Below are 13,254 nucleotides of genomic sequence, written 5' to 3'. Positions count from 1 at the left end.
AGCTGCTCTCCTTTTTATGTAGTTGTAAAAGCTCTTACAATCTGTTTTTTTATATTCCTGGCTAGTTTAATCTAATCTATTTTTCGTCTAATTAACTTTTTGGTGGCCCTTTGCTGGTTTCTAAAATATTCCCAATCCTCAGGCTTAGTACTATTCTTTGCAACATTATAAGTTTCTTCTTTTAATCTAATACCATACTTAACTTCCTGAGTAAGCCACAAATGGATATTTCTTGCTGAGTTTTTTAATGGAATGCATTTTTGTTGAATCTTTTGAATTTTTAAAAAAATGTTTCCCATTGTTTATGTACCAGCATACCTTTTAGTCTATTTACCCAATCGAACTTAGCTAGCTTGAGGAATTCACAGCTCATCCAAGTCTGGATGTCAAACAATAAGTATGACAACATAGAAGCAGTGATTTTTTTGGGACAGTTGGCAGAGTTGGGCGTCATCAGCATATATTTGGAAGCTGACCCCTTATTTGTGGGTGATGCTGCTCAGCATTGAGATCAGAAAGAGGAGGGGTTCAAGGATAGATCCTCGAAGTACTCGAGAGGTAACCTTGTGGGAGCAGGAGGAAAAGCCATTACTGGAAATTCTTTGGTTACGATTGGATAGATAAGAATGGAACCCGGCAAGGGAAGTCCCACCCAGCTGCACAGGAGAGGAGAGGTGTTGTGAGAGGATGGATGACTGTTAAAAGTTGCTGAGGGGTTAGGGAAGATGAGGAAGGCTAATGCACCCCAGTCGCAGTTACAGAGGTGGGTGTTTGAGTTTGATTGGCTCCTTTTTGGTGCTGTGGAAAGAGCAGAAGCTGATTGGAGGGTTTTGAACTGAGTTCCAGGAGAGGTAGGCACAGAACCAGAAGACAGCAATACACGGAGAACTAAGCGAGGAAAGAAATCTAGTAATTATTGACAATGGCAGCAGAGACCAGGGTGGGGCTTTATACGAGCGATGATAGCAGCAGTTCGTAAGGTGAGAGGGGACTGTTTATGATGTCAGGGAAGGAGGTTGGATGGTCAGGTTACTTACAGTTCTGTGTGCCTTTAGTTTTTTTGCTAATCTGTTATGTGGAACCTGATCAAATGCTTCTGGAGATCCCTATAGACGACAACCATACACAATCCACCATAAGAGCATAAGAACTAGGAGCAGGAGTAGGCAGTTCAGCCCCTCGAGCCTGCCCCACCATTCAATAGGATCATGGCTGATCTCATCTCTGCCTCAACTCCCCTTTCCTGCCCGTTCTCTATAACACTTCAACCCATTACTAATTAGAAATCTGTCTATCTCCTTAAATTTACTCAGTGTCGCGACATCCATGGACTCACGACCCTTTGAGAGAAGTAATTTCTCCGCATCTCTGTTTTAAATCTGCTACCACTTATCCTAAAACTATGATCTCTCATCCTAGATTGCCGCACAAGAGGAACATCCTGTCTACGTCTACTTTGTCAATCCCCTTAATCATCTTGTATACCTCAATTAGATCTCCTCTCATTCTTCTAAACTCTAGAGAGTAAAGGCCTAAACTGCTCAATCTCTCTTCACAAGACAAACCCCTCATCCCTGGAATCAACCTAGTGAACCTCCTCTGAACTGCCTCCAATGCAACTACGTCCCTCCTCAAGTAAGGGGAATATAACTGTACGCAGTACTCCAGATGCGGTCTCACTAATGCCTTGTACAGTTGCAGCAACACTTCCCTACTTTTATACTGTTGTTTTTTTAGTAATAAATGCCAAAATTCCATTTGCTATCCTTATTACCTGCTGCACCTGCATACTAGTTTTCTGCAATTATTGCATGAGGGCACCCAGATCCCTCTGCACTGAAGCACTCTGAAGTTTCTCTCCATTTAGATAATTTGCCTTTCTATTCTTCTGATCAAAATGGATAACCTCACACTTATCCATGTTAAACTCCATCTGTCAAATTTTGGCCCATTCACCTAACCTATCCATATCCATTTGTACGTTTCTTATTTCTTTAATACAACTTACTATCCCACCTATTTTAGTGTCATCTGCAAATTTGGCTATAGTACCTTCTATCCCTGCATCCAAGTCATTAATATAGATTGCAAATAGTTGGGGCCCGAGGACCGAACCCTGTGGCACCCCACTATTACATCTTGCCTACCAGAAAAGGACCCATTTATCTCTGTTTTCTGTTGGTTAGCCAATCCCCTATCCAAGCTAATAAATTACCCCTAACCCATGTGATCTTACCTTGTGTATTAACCTTTTGTGCGGCACCTTATCAAATGCCTTCTGAAAAAAATTGCATTTATAAATCCATGCTGTGACACTCTCTGATCAACTAATACCTGAACATGTGCTCAGTCCACTGATGATACCTTTCAGTCAGTAACTTCCACACGATGTTAAGCTGACATGTCTATAATTTCCTTGTTTCACTGTCAAATAATGGAGTGACACTTGTAACTTTCCAAACCAAAGGCACAATTCCAAACTCTAAAGAGCTTTGGAAAATTATGACCAACACATCTGCAATTTTCACACTTCTTACCATGGGGTGGAAACCATCAGGTTTTGGAGATTTGTCTAAAGTCCCATTTTATTCATTACATTTTTAAAAACTTGTATTAAATGCACTAAGATCCTCTCCTTGACTTACTTTAGGTTCCCTTGTCATGTTGGCATTTTCTCTTGTTCCTCCACTGTGACAACAGAAATAAAGGATTAATTTAACAAGTCTGTCATTTCCTTATTAACCAAAATGATCTCGGAGTCAAAAATGCAGTGCTAGCAGAAGGTAGGCTGAGGTAGAGTGATAGATGGGAACCAGATCAGGGAGAGCAGAAGAGAGGATAGCAGTCAAAGGAACATTAAAATGGAGGGTGAAGGGCCAGGTAAACATTGTGGGGATTTAGGCAAAACAGCGCTCTTAAATAGTAATCAGTAGAATATGATACGCCCTACAGTGGAGACCCAGAACAGCACATCCTGCTCCATTTTGGCCTAAGCGATCTTGTACAAGCTTTAAGCTGCTTTTTGTTATTCATTCATGGGATGTGGGCGCCGCTGGCTAGGCCAACATTTATTACCCATCCCTAATTGCCTTAGAGAAGCTGTTGCATTGTTTCTGTATTCTATACCTCTGGTTGCAAAAGCCAGGGGTTGTCTTTATCATAGCCTATTCCATTTGCATTGCCAACTTTTTATTGACCTTGCTTAACCTGTATTTACATTCCCACCTTCACTCACCTGTGCCTCATTTCCCACCCAATCCTCAACACTATTTTAAAGTCTTGACTTCTACCCCGCTCTTTCACCAAGGCCTTGTCTTGCCCTTCTGATAGTTCCCAGTTAGTAGATAGTTGCTGAGAAATGGGGAATATTGAATAATACGGAAAGTGAGCAAGATTAGGTGACCCTTGGAGAGAAACACCAGGGGGGCAGTCTTGAGGGTGGATTGGTTTGTTTCTGTGATTCTAGAATTGGCTAAACGTGGGCAGTGACCTTCAATGGGGTGAGCATGGGGAGTTCTGAGTATTTTGTCCCATTCCTCTTTTCCCAGAGTAACAAACAGCTGGATGTATTTGACTGTCACGGTCCACGAGCAGTTAGCTGTTTGGCAACAGCGCAGGAGGGAGCCCGCAGACTGCTGCTGGTAGGATCGTATGATTGCACCATCAGCGTTCGGGATGCCAGGAATGGGTTATTGCTCAGGACACTGGAAGGTCACACCAAGACTGTCCTGTGCATGAAGGTATACCTGGCCAACTATTGGATGCCAGGGCGTGGTGTGCAAATGGGGAGGTGGGAGTCCTGTGTGTTGGGTGGGGGAGAGAAACGGGGGTGGGGGAGAGAAACGGGAGTGCGGTGCGGGTGTGGGGAGATTGGAATGCCGCATGTGCGTGGGAGAGAGATGGGGGTGCTATGTGGGGGGGAGGAGGAAACCATGACAATGGGAATGCCACGCCAGGAGTGGGGGGAGGGTTGCAGGGAGAGGAGGAGGAGATGGCGACGGGAAGGAGGAGAGTGCCGCGTGCAGGATCGGGGTGGTGGTGGGTCAGGGTGGAAGGAGGAGGAAACGATGATGCTAACGGGTGGGGTATGGTGAGATGGGAATGAGGGGGCGTGCCATCAGTGTCTGGAGACGGTGGGGGGGGGGGGTGCTGTCTGTGTCTGGAGACGGGGTGAGGGGTAGGGGGCATGCCGTCAGCGTCTGGAGACGGTGGGGGGGGGGGAAGCTGCTGTCTGTGTCTGGAGACGGGGTAGGGGGCGTGCCGTCAGCGTCTGGAAACGGGGTGAGGGGTAGGGGGCGTGCCGTCAGTGTCTGGAGACGGTGGGGGGGGGGGGGGTTGCTGTCTGTCTGGAGACAGTGCAGGGGGAGAGGTGGTGTTGCAAGCCTTCTCTGTCTGGAGACGGGAGTGATGTTTTTTTTTAATGTTTTTAGGTGATAAATGATTTGGTTTTCAGTGGTTCCAGTGACCAGTCTGTACATGCTCACAACATCCATGTAAGTGTTGCTTTTAGAATTCGAATACTCATTCCTTAACCTTTGTTTAATGGATCAATTCTGCATTATCCAGGTTACTTAGAAATCTTGTCGCATAAATGTTGCTTTGTGTTTTCTCATGGTCTTTCCGACCTGTTGAAATAGCCCCCAAGGTGAGAGTAAATGAGTCTTGTTTGGAGATGCTAGTTAGACTCCATTCTGTGGTAACAAGCACTGTCACATAGTAGCTCCTACAGTGGCTCAGTGCACAGTCAAATCTTGAGTTACTGATAACCGGAAAGCTCCAGGTTGATTTCCGGCCTCTGCAGAGTTAGCAGACCTTAGCTGGGCAGCGGTGATGCAAATTAACTCGGCAGCATTGAACTAAGAAAGGGATGTGACCAAATTTCATCTGTGATTGTACTTGACCTGTATTTCTGACATTGTACACGTGTTTAAAACTAGCATTGCTCAGGGAATATTCCTGCTTATTTTTGATATGTTGTCTTTCATCTGACGACATGTCTGAGAGGGGCCAAACCATTCAATTCAAATGCAAACATTATCGCAAAATTATTTAAATTCTGCTTGGTCCCTTTTTCTTCAAATTTGAAAATTGGAACATGAACCAAAATATATCTGTGCAAAGGCTGAGTTCCAGCATCTTGCTGGATTATGAAAGGTGTGCATTTCTATAGCACCCACAACCAGCATTGTGATGACCAGGTATTCATTTTTTTTTTAGTAATGTTCGTTGAGGATGAAAATTGGCCCAGAATGCCAAGGAAAACTCCCTTGTTGTTAGAAATAGTGCCATGATATCTGTTACATAGGATGAATGGTGTCATGGGATCTGTGATGGTCAGCTGTTGTTCTGTTGGTAGCACTCTAACCTCGGAATCTGAAGGTTCAGAGTTCAAGTCCCACTCCAGGCCTTGAGCACAAAAATCAGAGCTGACACTTCAGTGCAGTACGGAGGGAGTGCTGCACTGTCGGAGTTGCAGTCTTTTAGATGAGACGTTAAACTGAGGCTCCATCTGCCCCCTCAGGTGACGTAAAAGATTCCATGGTACTCTTTCGAAGAAGAGCAGGAACCCTCATTGCATTTAAATATTTGGATATGTGCTTGAAGTGCTGTAAACGACAGAGCTAGAGACTAAGAGCTGGAAAGGTGGGATTAGGCTGAATAGCTCTTTCTCGGCCAGCGGGGACACAGTGGGTCAAATGACATTGTAGTGGGGTAAATGTCCTATGTTTCCATATATTTCTAAGTCTCTGCCGTGGAACTTGAACCCACAACCATCTGACTCAAGTCAGAGTGCTCCCGCTGAGCCATAGCTGACATCTAGTGTCCTGCATGTGTGCATGTATTGGTTGAGAACAAGGTTGGGCTGGCTGCGATCCAATATCCTGCCAACACCTGATCATTTCGACATGTCAGTGAAGAATAGCTGCTTGACTGAGGTGTTGTGGTCTGTGGACCTGTAACCAGCGAAAGTCAACAGGCTTAGGAGAGGGAGAGGAGCAAATGTCCATGTGGAAGTGGAGCTCGTTCATTGAATTAAGGCTTCAGGCGTTCATAGGTTACTGGAGGTGGTTCTGCTTAGCTCTCATTCAGAAGCGAACTGACAATCTCTTGCCCTTTCTTTTCTCGGAGACCGGAGAACTAGTGCGGATCTACAAAGGTCACAGTCACGCTGTGACAGTCGTAAACATCCTGGGCAAGGTGATGGTAACTGCCTGCTTGGACAAACTGGTGCGAGTTTACGAGCTGCAGGTAAGCCAGGTGGTGTGTACAGGTCTGTCACTGTGTAACATGGGGGTACAGGTCTGACGCTGCATCACACAGGAGGAGGGGAGCGGGCAAGACCTGTCGCTGCATCTCACTGGGGTACAGTACTGGTGGGGTACAGGTCTGTCACTGTATAACACTGGGGTACAGGTCTGTCACCTGTACTGACCGCAGTCTGTGGGTCCTGCCTCAGCTCCTGGCCATGGCTCCCTCATATTTGAGGCTCTGAAATTAATGCTGATGATGTGATGTTAGATTTGACTGTTAAAGAGCATTAACATTCGTATCTGCGTATACATTTGTAGAAATTTGCAACATGTAAGGAGGCCATTTGGCCCATCGTGTCTTGCGCAGCCAGTAAGTAGCCGTCCAGCCAAATCCCACTTTCCAGTTCTTGGTCTGTGGCCTTGTAGGTTAGGGCACTTCAAGTGCACATCCAAGTTATTTTTAAATGTTATGAGTTCCAGATCCCCACCATACACTGGGTGAAAACATTTCCCTTGAATCCCCTCTCAACCTCCTACTTGCTATTCCAAATCGCTGCCTCCTGGTTAGGAACCCCTCAACCAAGGAGAGCAGGGCCTTCCTATCCATTCTATTGTAGACCCCTCATTTATACATTTGAGTTAGGTCTCCCTTCAGCCTCCTCTGTTCCAAAGAAAACAACCCCAGCCTATCCAATCTTTCCTCATAACTAAAGTTCTCCAGTCCAGGCAACACCTTTGTAAATCTCCTCTGTATCCCGGCTCATGCAATCACAATTGCATCTTTCCTATTGTGTGGTGACCAGAGCTGCACGCAGTACTCCAGCTGTGGCCGAACTGGCGTTTTATACAGTTCCAGCATAACCTCCCAGCTCTTGTGTTCTGTGCCTCAGCTAATAAAGGCAATTATCCCGTATGCCGCCTTGACCACCTTATCTACCTGTCGAGCCACCTTCAGGGATCTGTGGACATATGACATAACATAAGAAATAGGAGCAGGAGTAGGTCATTCAGCCCTTCGACTCCATTCCGCCATTCAATGAGATCATGGCTGATCTATTTCAACACCGTTTTTCTGCACTATCCCCCAACCCTCCATGTTTTTAATATGTAGAAATCTGTCAATCTCAGTCTTGAACATACTCAATCACTGAGCCTCCACAGCCCTCTGGGGTAGAGAATTCCAAAGAGTCACCAAGTCACCACCCTCTGAGTGAAGAAATTCCTCCTCATCTCAGTCCTAAATGGCCTGCCCCTTATTCTGAGACTGTGTCCCCTGTTTCTGGACTCCCGAGCCAGGGGAAACATCCTTCCTGCATCAGCCTTGTCGAGCCCTGTAAGGATTTTGTATGTTTGAATGAGATCACCTCTCATTCTTCTAAACTCCAGAGGATAAAGGCCCAGTCTATTTAATTTTTCCTCATAGGACAATCTTTCCATCCCAGGGATTAGTTTGGTGAACCTTTGTTGCACTCCATCTATGACAAGTATATCTTGCCTTAGGTAAGGAGACCAAAAGTGCACACACCAGTCTAGGTGCGGTCTCATCAAGGTTCCATATAATTGTAGTAAAACATCTTTACTCCAAGGCTCAAATCCTCTTGTAATAAAGGCCAACGTACCATTTGCCTTCCTAATTGCCTGCTGTACCTGCATGTTAGCTTTCAGTGACTCATGAACAAGGACACCCGCGTCCCTTTGAAAGTCAACACTTCCCAGCCTCTCTCCATTTAAGAAATACTCTGTATTTCTGTTTTTCCTACCAAAGTGGAAAACCTCACATTTCTCCACATTGTAGTGCATCTGCCAAATTTTTGCCCACTCGCTTAGCCTCTCCAAATCCCCTTGAAGTGTCTTTGCATCCTCCTCACAACTCACACGTCCACCTAGTTTTGTGTCTTCTGCAAACTTGGAAATAATACATTTAATCTCCACATCCAAATCATTGATCTAGATTGTGAATAGCTGGGGCCCAAGCACTGATTCTTGCGCTACCCCACTAGTGACAGCCTGCCAATCTGAAAATGACCCATTTATTCCTACTCTCTGTCTTCTGTCTGTTAACCAGTTCTCGATCCAGTATATTCCACCCCCCCCCACCCCCTACACACAAAAACCCATGTGCTCTAATTTTGTTTACCAACCTCTTGTGTGGGTCCTTATCAAAAGCTTTCTGAAAATCGAAATATACCACGTCCACCTGTTTTCCCCCTTATCTATTCTGCTAGCTACATCTTGAAAAAGCTCCAACAGGTTTGTCAAACATGATTTCCCTTACATAAATCCATGTTGACTCTGTCCAATCCTACCATTATTTTCTAGGTGTCCTGTTAGCACATCCTTTATTATAGATTCTGTCATTTTTCCTGATGGGCTGTAGTTCCCTCCTTCTTCTCTCCCTCTTTTCCTAAATAGTGGGGTTACATTTACTACCTTCCAATCTGCAGGAACCATTCCAAAGTCTATAGAATTTTGAAAGATGACCACCAATGCACCGACTATCTCTACAGCCATCTCTTTCAACACTCTGGGATGTAGATCATCAGGTCCAGGGGATTTATCTACTATAAGCCCCATTAATTTCTCTAGTACTTATTTTTTATTATTAATATCATGCAGTTCCTCTTTTACACTAGTCCCTTGATTCTCCATTATTTCTGGGAGACAGACACAAAGTATTTGTTTAGTTTCTCTGCCGTTTCCTTATTCCCCCTATGAATTATCCTGACTCCATTTGTAATGGACCCACAATTGTCTTGGCTAATCTTTCCTTTTTACATACCTATCTAGGCTTTTACAGTCCATTTTTATGTTTCTCACTGGTTTACTCTCATATTCTACTCTCCACTTTCTCTACGCTTCTCAGTATCCTACCATTTATTGTGTATTCCCTTGCCTTGTTAGCCTTCCCCAAATGCATTACCTCATACTTCTCCGGATTGAACTCCATTTGCCATGGTTCCACCCACCTGACTAGTCCATTAATATCTTCCTGCAGTCTACAGTTTTCTTCATTATCAATCACACGGTCAATTTTTGTATCGTCTGCAAACTTCTTAACCATGCCTCTGAGCCAACTTTGAATCCAACATGCCACGCTATCTTGGATTCCATGGGCTTATCCTTTTGTCACTTTATTAGAAGCCTTGCTAAATCCATATAAACTACATCAAATGCACGGCCCTCATCAACCCTCCTTGTTATCTCTTCAAAAAATTCAATTGTATTCATCAGACACGACCATTATTTAATGTGCTGACTGTCTTTGATTTATCCTTCTCTTTCTAAATGAAGATTTATCCTGTACCTCAGAATTTTTCCACGCAGGAGTGACCGGCCTGTAATTACTCTGTCTATCCCTTTCTCCCCATTTAAGCAATGGTACAATGTTGGCTGTCCTCCAGTCCTCTGGCACCATGCCTGTGGTCAGAGTGGATTGGAAAATGATGGTCAGCGCTGCCTCTATTTCTTCTCTTGCTTCCCTTAACAGCCTAGGATACATTTCATCCGGGCCTGGGGATTTATCCACTTTCAAAGATGTTAAACTCCTTCATGCTTACACTCTCTGTTCATTTCATCTAATATTTCTCACACTTCCACCCTGATAGCAAAGTCTGTATTGTCCCTGTCTTTTGTGAAAACCGGGTGCAAAGCATTCATTAAGAACCATACCCACGTCATCTGCCTCCACATACAGGTTATCCTTATGGTCCCGAATAGGCCCAACTCTTTCTTTAGTTATCCTCTTGCTGTTTATGTATTTATAAAAAATCTTTGGGTTTCCTTTGAGTTTACTTGCCAATATTTTTTCATACCCTGTCTTTGCTTTCATAATTTCCTTTCTAATTTACCCCTGCACCTTTTATACTCCCTAGGTTTTCTGCAGTTTTGAGCCCTTGGTACCTGTCATAAGCTTCCCTTTTTCCTTTATCCGCTCCTTCAAGCCCCTTGATGTCCAGGGGGCTCTGGATTTGTTAGTCCCACCCTTTTTCTTTAATGGGAACATACTTGCTCTGAACCCCTCACTATCTCTTCCTTGAATGCCTCCCACTGATCTGCCACTGATTTCAATACTTTGTTCCAGAAGGCAGTCACGCCCCTTGGGATAGGGTCTTCTGATTTGGTCAGGGCCAGGAGGGTGTGACTGTGAGTGAGGCAGGTAAGGGTGAAGGCAGAAGTGGAGGATCCTCAACCTTGCAATTGTCCAACAGGTTTGAGGTTCTTTCACCTTGTATGGATGAGAACGAGGACTACAGAGTGGATGAGCGAACTGACCATGGCACTGTGGTACAGGAAGCTATTCAAGTGGGGGGAGTAAATAGGAATGTAGTGGTAGGGGACAGCATAGTTGGGGGTGGACATTGTTCTCTGCGGCCAAGAGCGAGAATACGGAAAGCAGTGTCGCCTTCCTGGTGCCAGGGTTCGGGACATCTGCTCAGGGCTGCAGAGGAACGTGCAGCGGGAGGGGGAGGATCCAGTTGTTGTGGTCCATGTGAATAGATAGGACTAGGAAAGAGGTTCTGCATAGGGAGTATGAGCAACGAGGAGCTAAATTATAAAACAACCTCAAAGGTGGTAATCTCTGGGTTATTACCTGAGCCACGTGCAAATTGGTGTAGGGTAAATAAGGTAAGAGAGTTAAATGCGTGGCTCAAAGACTGGTGTGGGAGAAATGAGTTTCGATTCATGGGGCACTGACACCAGTACTGGGGAAAGTGGGAGCTGTGCTGTTGGGACAGTCTTCACCTGAACTGTGCTGGGACCAGTATTCTGGCAAGTCGTATAACTAGGGCAGCAGAGAGAGCCTTAAACTAAATAGTGGGGGTGAGGGAAGATGTGATAATTTAAGATTTGAGGAGCAGGCAAGTTAGCAATAAGGATAATCAGTGTGGCAGGAAGGGACAGAACGTGCAAACTTAAGAGTGCACCAGCACAAGAGGTTATAACCTAACCGGGGAGACAGGGTTTGGGTGAAGGGAGATTTAGAAATCCAAGGAGAAAAGTTGACGCAATGGAACAGTATAGCGTTGTGGGAAAAGACCAGCAGAATGGGAGAGTGAGTTACAAAAATTGTACTTCAGCAAATAAGGACATTGCAGGGAATAGAAGTTTAAAAAAAAATGAAATTAAAGGTTTCTTATCTGCGTGAAAATCTGGGATAAGATAGATGAACTAGTGGCACAAATCGAGGTAAATGATTTAGATCTAATCACCATTACAGAGACATGGTTGCAAGGTGATCAAGGTTGGGAAGTAAATATTCCAGGGTGCACACTATTTTGGAGAGACAATGACAAAGGAGGAGGGGGTAGCCCTGATAGTAAAGGATGACAAAAAGACATTATTGAGAAAGGATCTGCCCTCAGAAGATCATGAAGTAGAATCAGTAAGGGTGGAAATTAGGGATAGCAAGAATCATAAAACACTGGTGGGAGTGGTTTGTAGGCTTCCCTAACAGTAACAGTTGGGCAGAGCATTAATCAAGGAATTATTGGAGCTTACAATAAAGTCAATGTAATTGTGGGGGAATTTAATCTTCATGTAGACTGGGACAATGAAATTGGCAAGAGTGGGCTAGAAGATGAGCTTGTAGAATGTTTTTGGGAAGTTCCTTGGAGCAGTACGTTGTGGAACCGACTTGGGATAAAGCTATCTTAGATCTAGTATTGTTACATGAAGCAGGGTTAATTAGTAATGTCTTAGTAAAAGATCCACTGGGAAATAGTGATCATAATACCATTGAATTCCATGTTAAGATTGAAAGCGACGGACTCCAATCACAAACAAGAATATTAAACTTAAAGCCAATTATGTAGGTATGAGGGAAGAATTGGCGAAGGTAAATTGGGTAAATAGACTAAAAGGTATGGTAGTAAATGAACAGTGGGAAATGTTTAAAGAAACAATTCAAAAAGTTCAATAAAAATACATTCCATTGAAAAACAAAAACTCAGCAAGAAAGATCCATCTGTGGCTCACTCAGGAAGTTAACGATAGTATTAGATTAAAAATTAGATTACCTTCAGTTGTGGAGAGGAGCAGACCTGTGGGGAGAACGCCGAGCGAGAGAAGAAGGTAAATTGAGCCTGAGGATCGAGGCCCAGTCATTTACCTTCCCGGAGAGGAGCGGACCTGTGTGAGAGCAGTCCAGGCGCACCGGAGTTTGGAAAAGAAAAGTTAACAGTGACATCTCAGGAAAGCTGCAAGGTGATTGGTTGGTGAGTAACTGCTGTTAGTGCCTGGAAATAGCTTTCAAAAATCAGGGGAAAGTTCTTTTTTTAAACCTACCATATAAGTGATAAGGTTAGTACTACTAAAGTGTGTTTTTTTTAAATTAGTGTAATTTATTAAGGACTTTAGATTGTAGTGGGTAGTGTTTGGAGTAGAACGAGGCCCCTAGCTTAATTAGTATTTTTTCATTAAAGGGAGTAACCATGTAATCTAAAGGTAAGTCATGGCAGGAGAGCTCGTACCCGTGATATGCTCCAGCGCTACGTGGGAAATCAGGGATGCTTCCAGTGTCCCTGACGACCATGTGTGCAGGAAGTGTATCCATCTGCAGCTACTGGCTACCCGCATTATGGAGCTGGAGGTTCGGATGAATTCACTGTGGAGCATCCGCGATGCTGAGGACATTGTGGATAGTACGTTTAGCGAGGTGGTCACACCGCAGGTTGTGGCTGCACAGGCAGAAAAGGGATGAGTGACCACCAGGTGGAGCAGTAGGCGCAGGCAGGTAGTGCAGGAATCCCCTGTGGCCATCCCCCTCTCAAACAGATACATCACTTTGAATACTGTTGGGGGGGATGGTCTCCCAGGGGATAGCAGCAACAGCCACATTCATGGCACCACGGATGGCTCTGGTGCACAGCAGTGGGGGAAAGACTGGGAGAGCCATAGTGATAGATTCAATTGTAAGGGGACCGGACAGACATTTCTGTGGCCGCAAACGAGACTCCAGGATGGTATGTTGCCTCCCTGGTGCTAGGGTCAAGGATGTCTCAGA

General features: G+C 44.7%; 1 protein-coding gene across 1 annotated transcript in view; it reads left to right on the top strand.

Annotated features, from left to right (window-relative positions):
- The window catches only part of znf106a (zinc finger protein 106a), an 82,196-nt gene that overhangs the window by 56,720 nt on the left and 12,222 nt on the right, over positions 1 to 13,254 (top strand). The window contains exons 16-18 of the mRNA XM_068039718.1: positions 3,549 to 3,740; positions 4,431 to 4,493; positions 6,130 to 6,249. Of these exons, the coding sequence (XP_067895819.1) occupies positions 3,549 to 3,740; positions 4,431 to 4,493; positions 6,130 to 6,249 (375 nt within the window). The remainder of the gene's footprint in view (positions 1 to 3,548; positions 3,741 to 4,430; positions 4,494 to 6,129; positions 6,250 to 13,254) is intronic.

The sequence above is a fragment of the Heterodontus francisci genome, chromosome 9, assembly GCF_036365525.1.
Source record: "Heterodontus francisci isolate sHetFra1 chromosome 9, sHetFra1.hap1, whole genome shotgun sequence".
NCBI classification, from domain to species: Eukaryota; Metazoa; Chordata; class Chondrichthyes; order Heterodontiformes; family Heterodontidae; genus Heterodontus; species Heterodontus francisci.
This window is presented reverse-complemented; position numbering and strand designations above follow the sequence as displayed.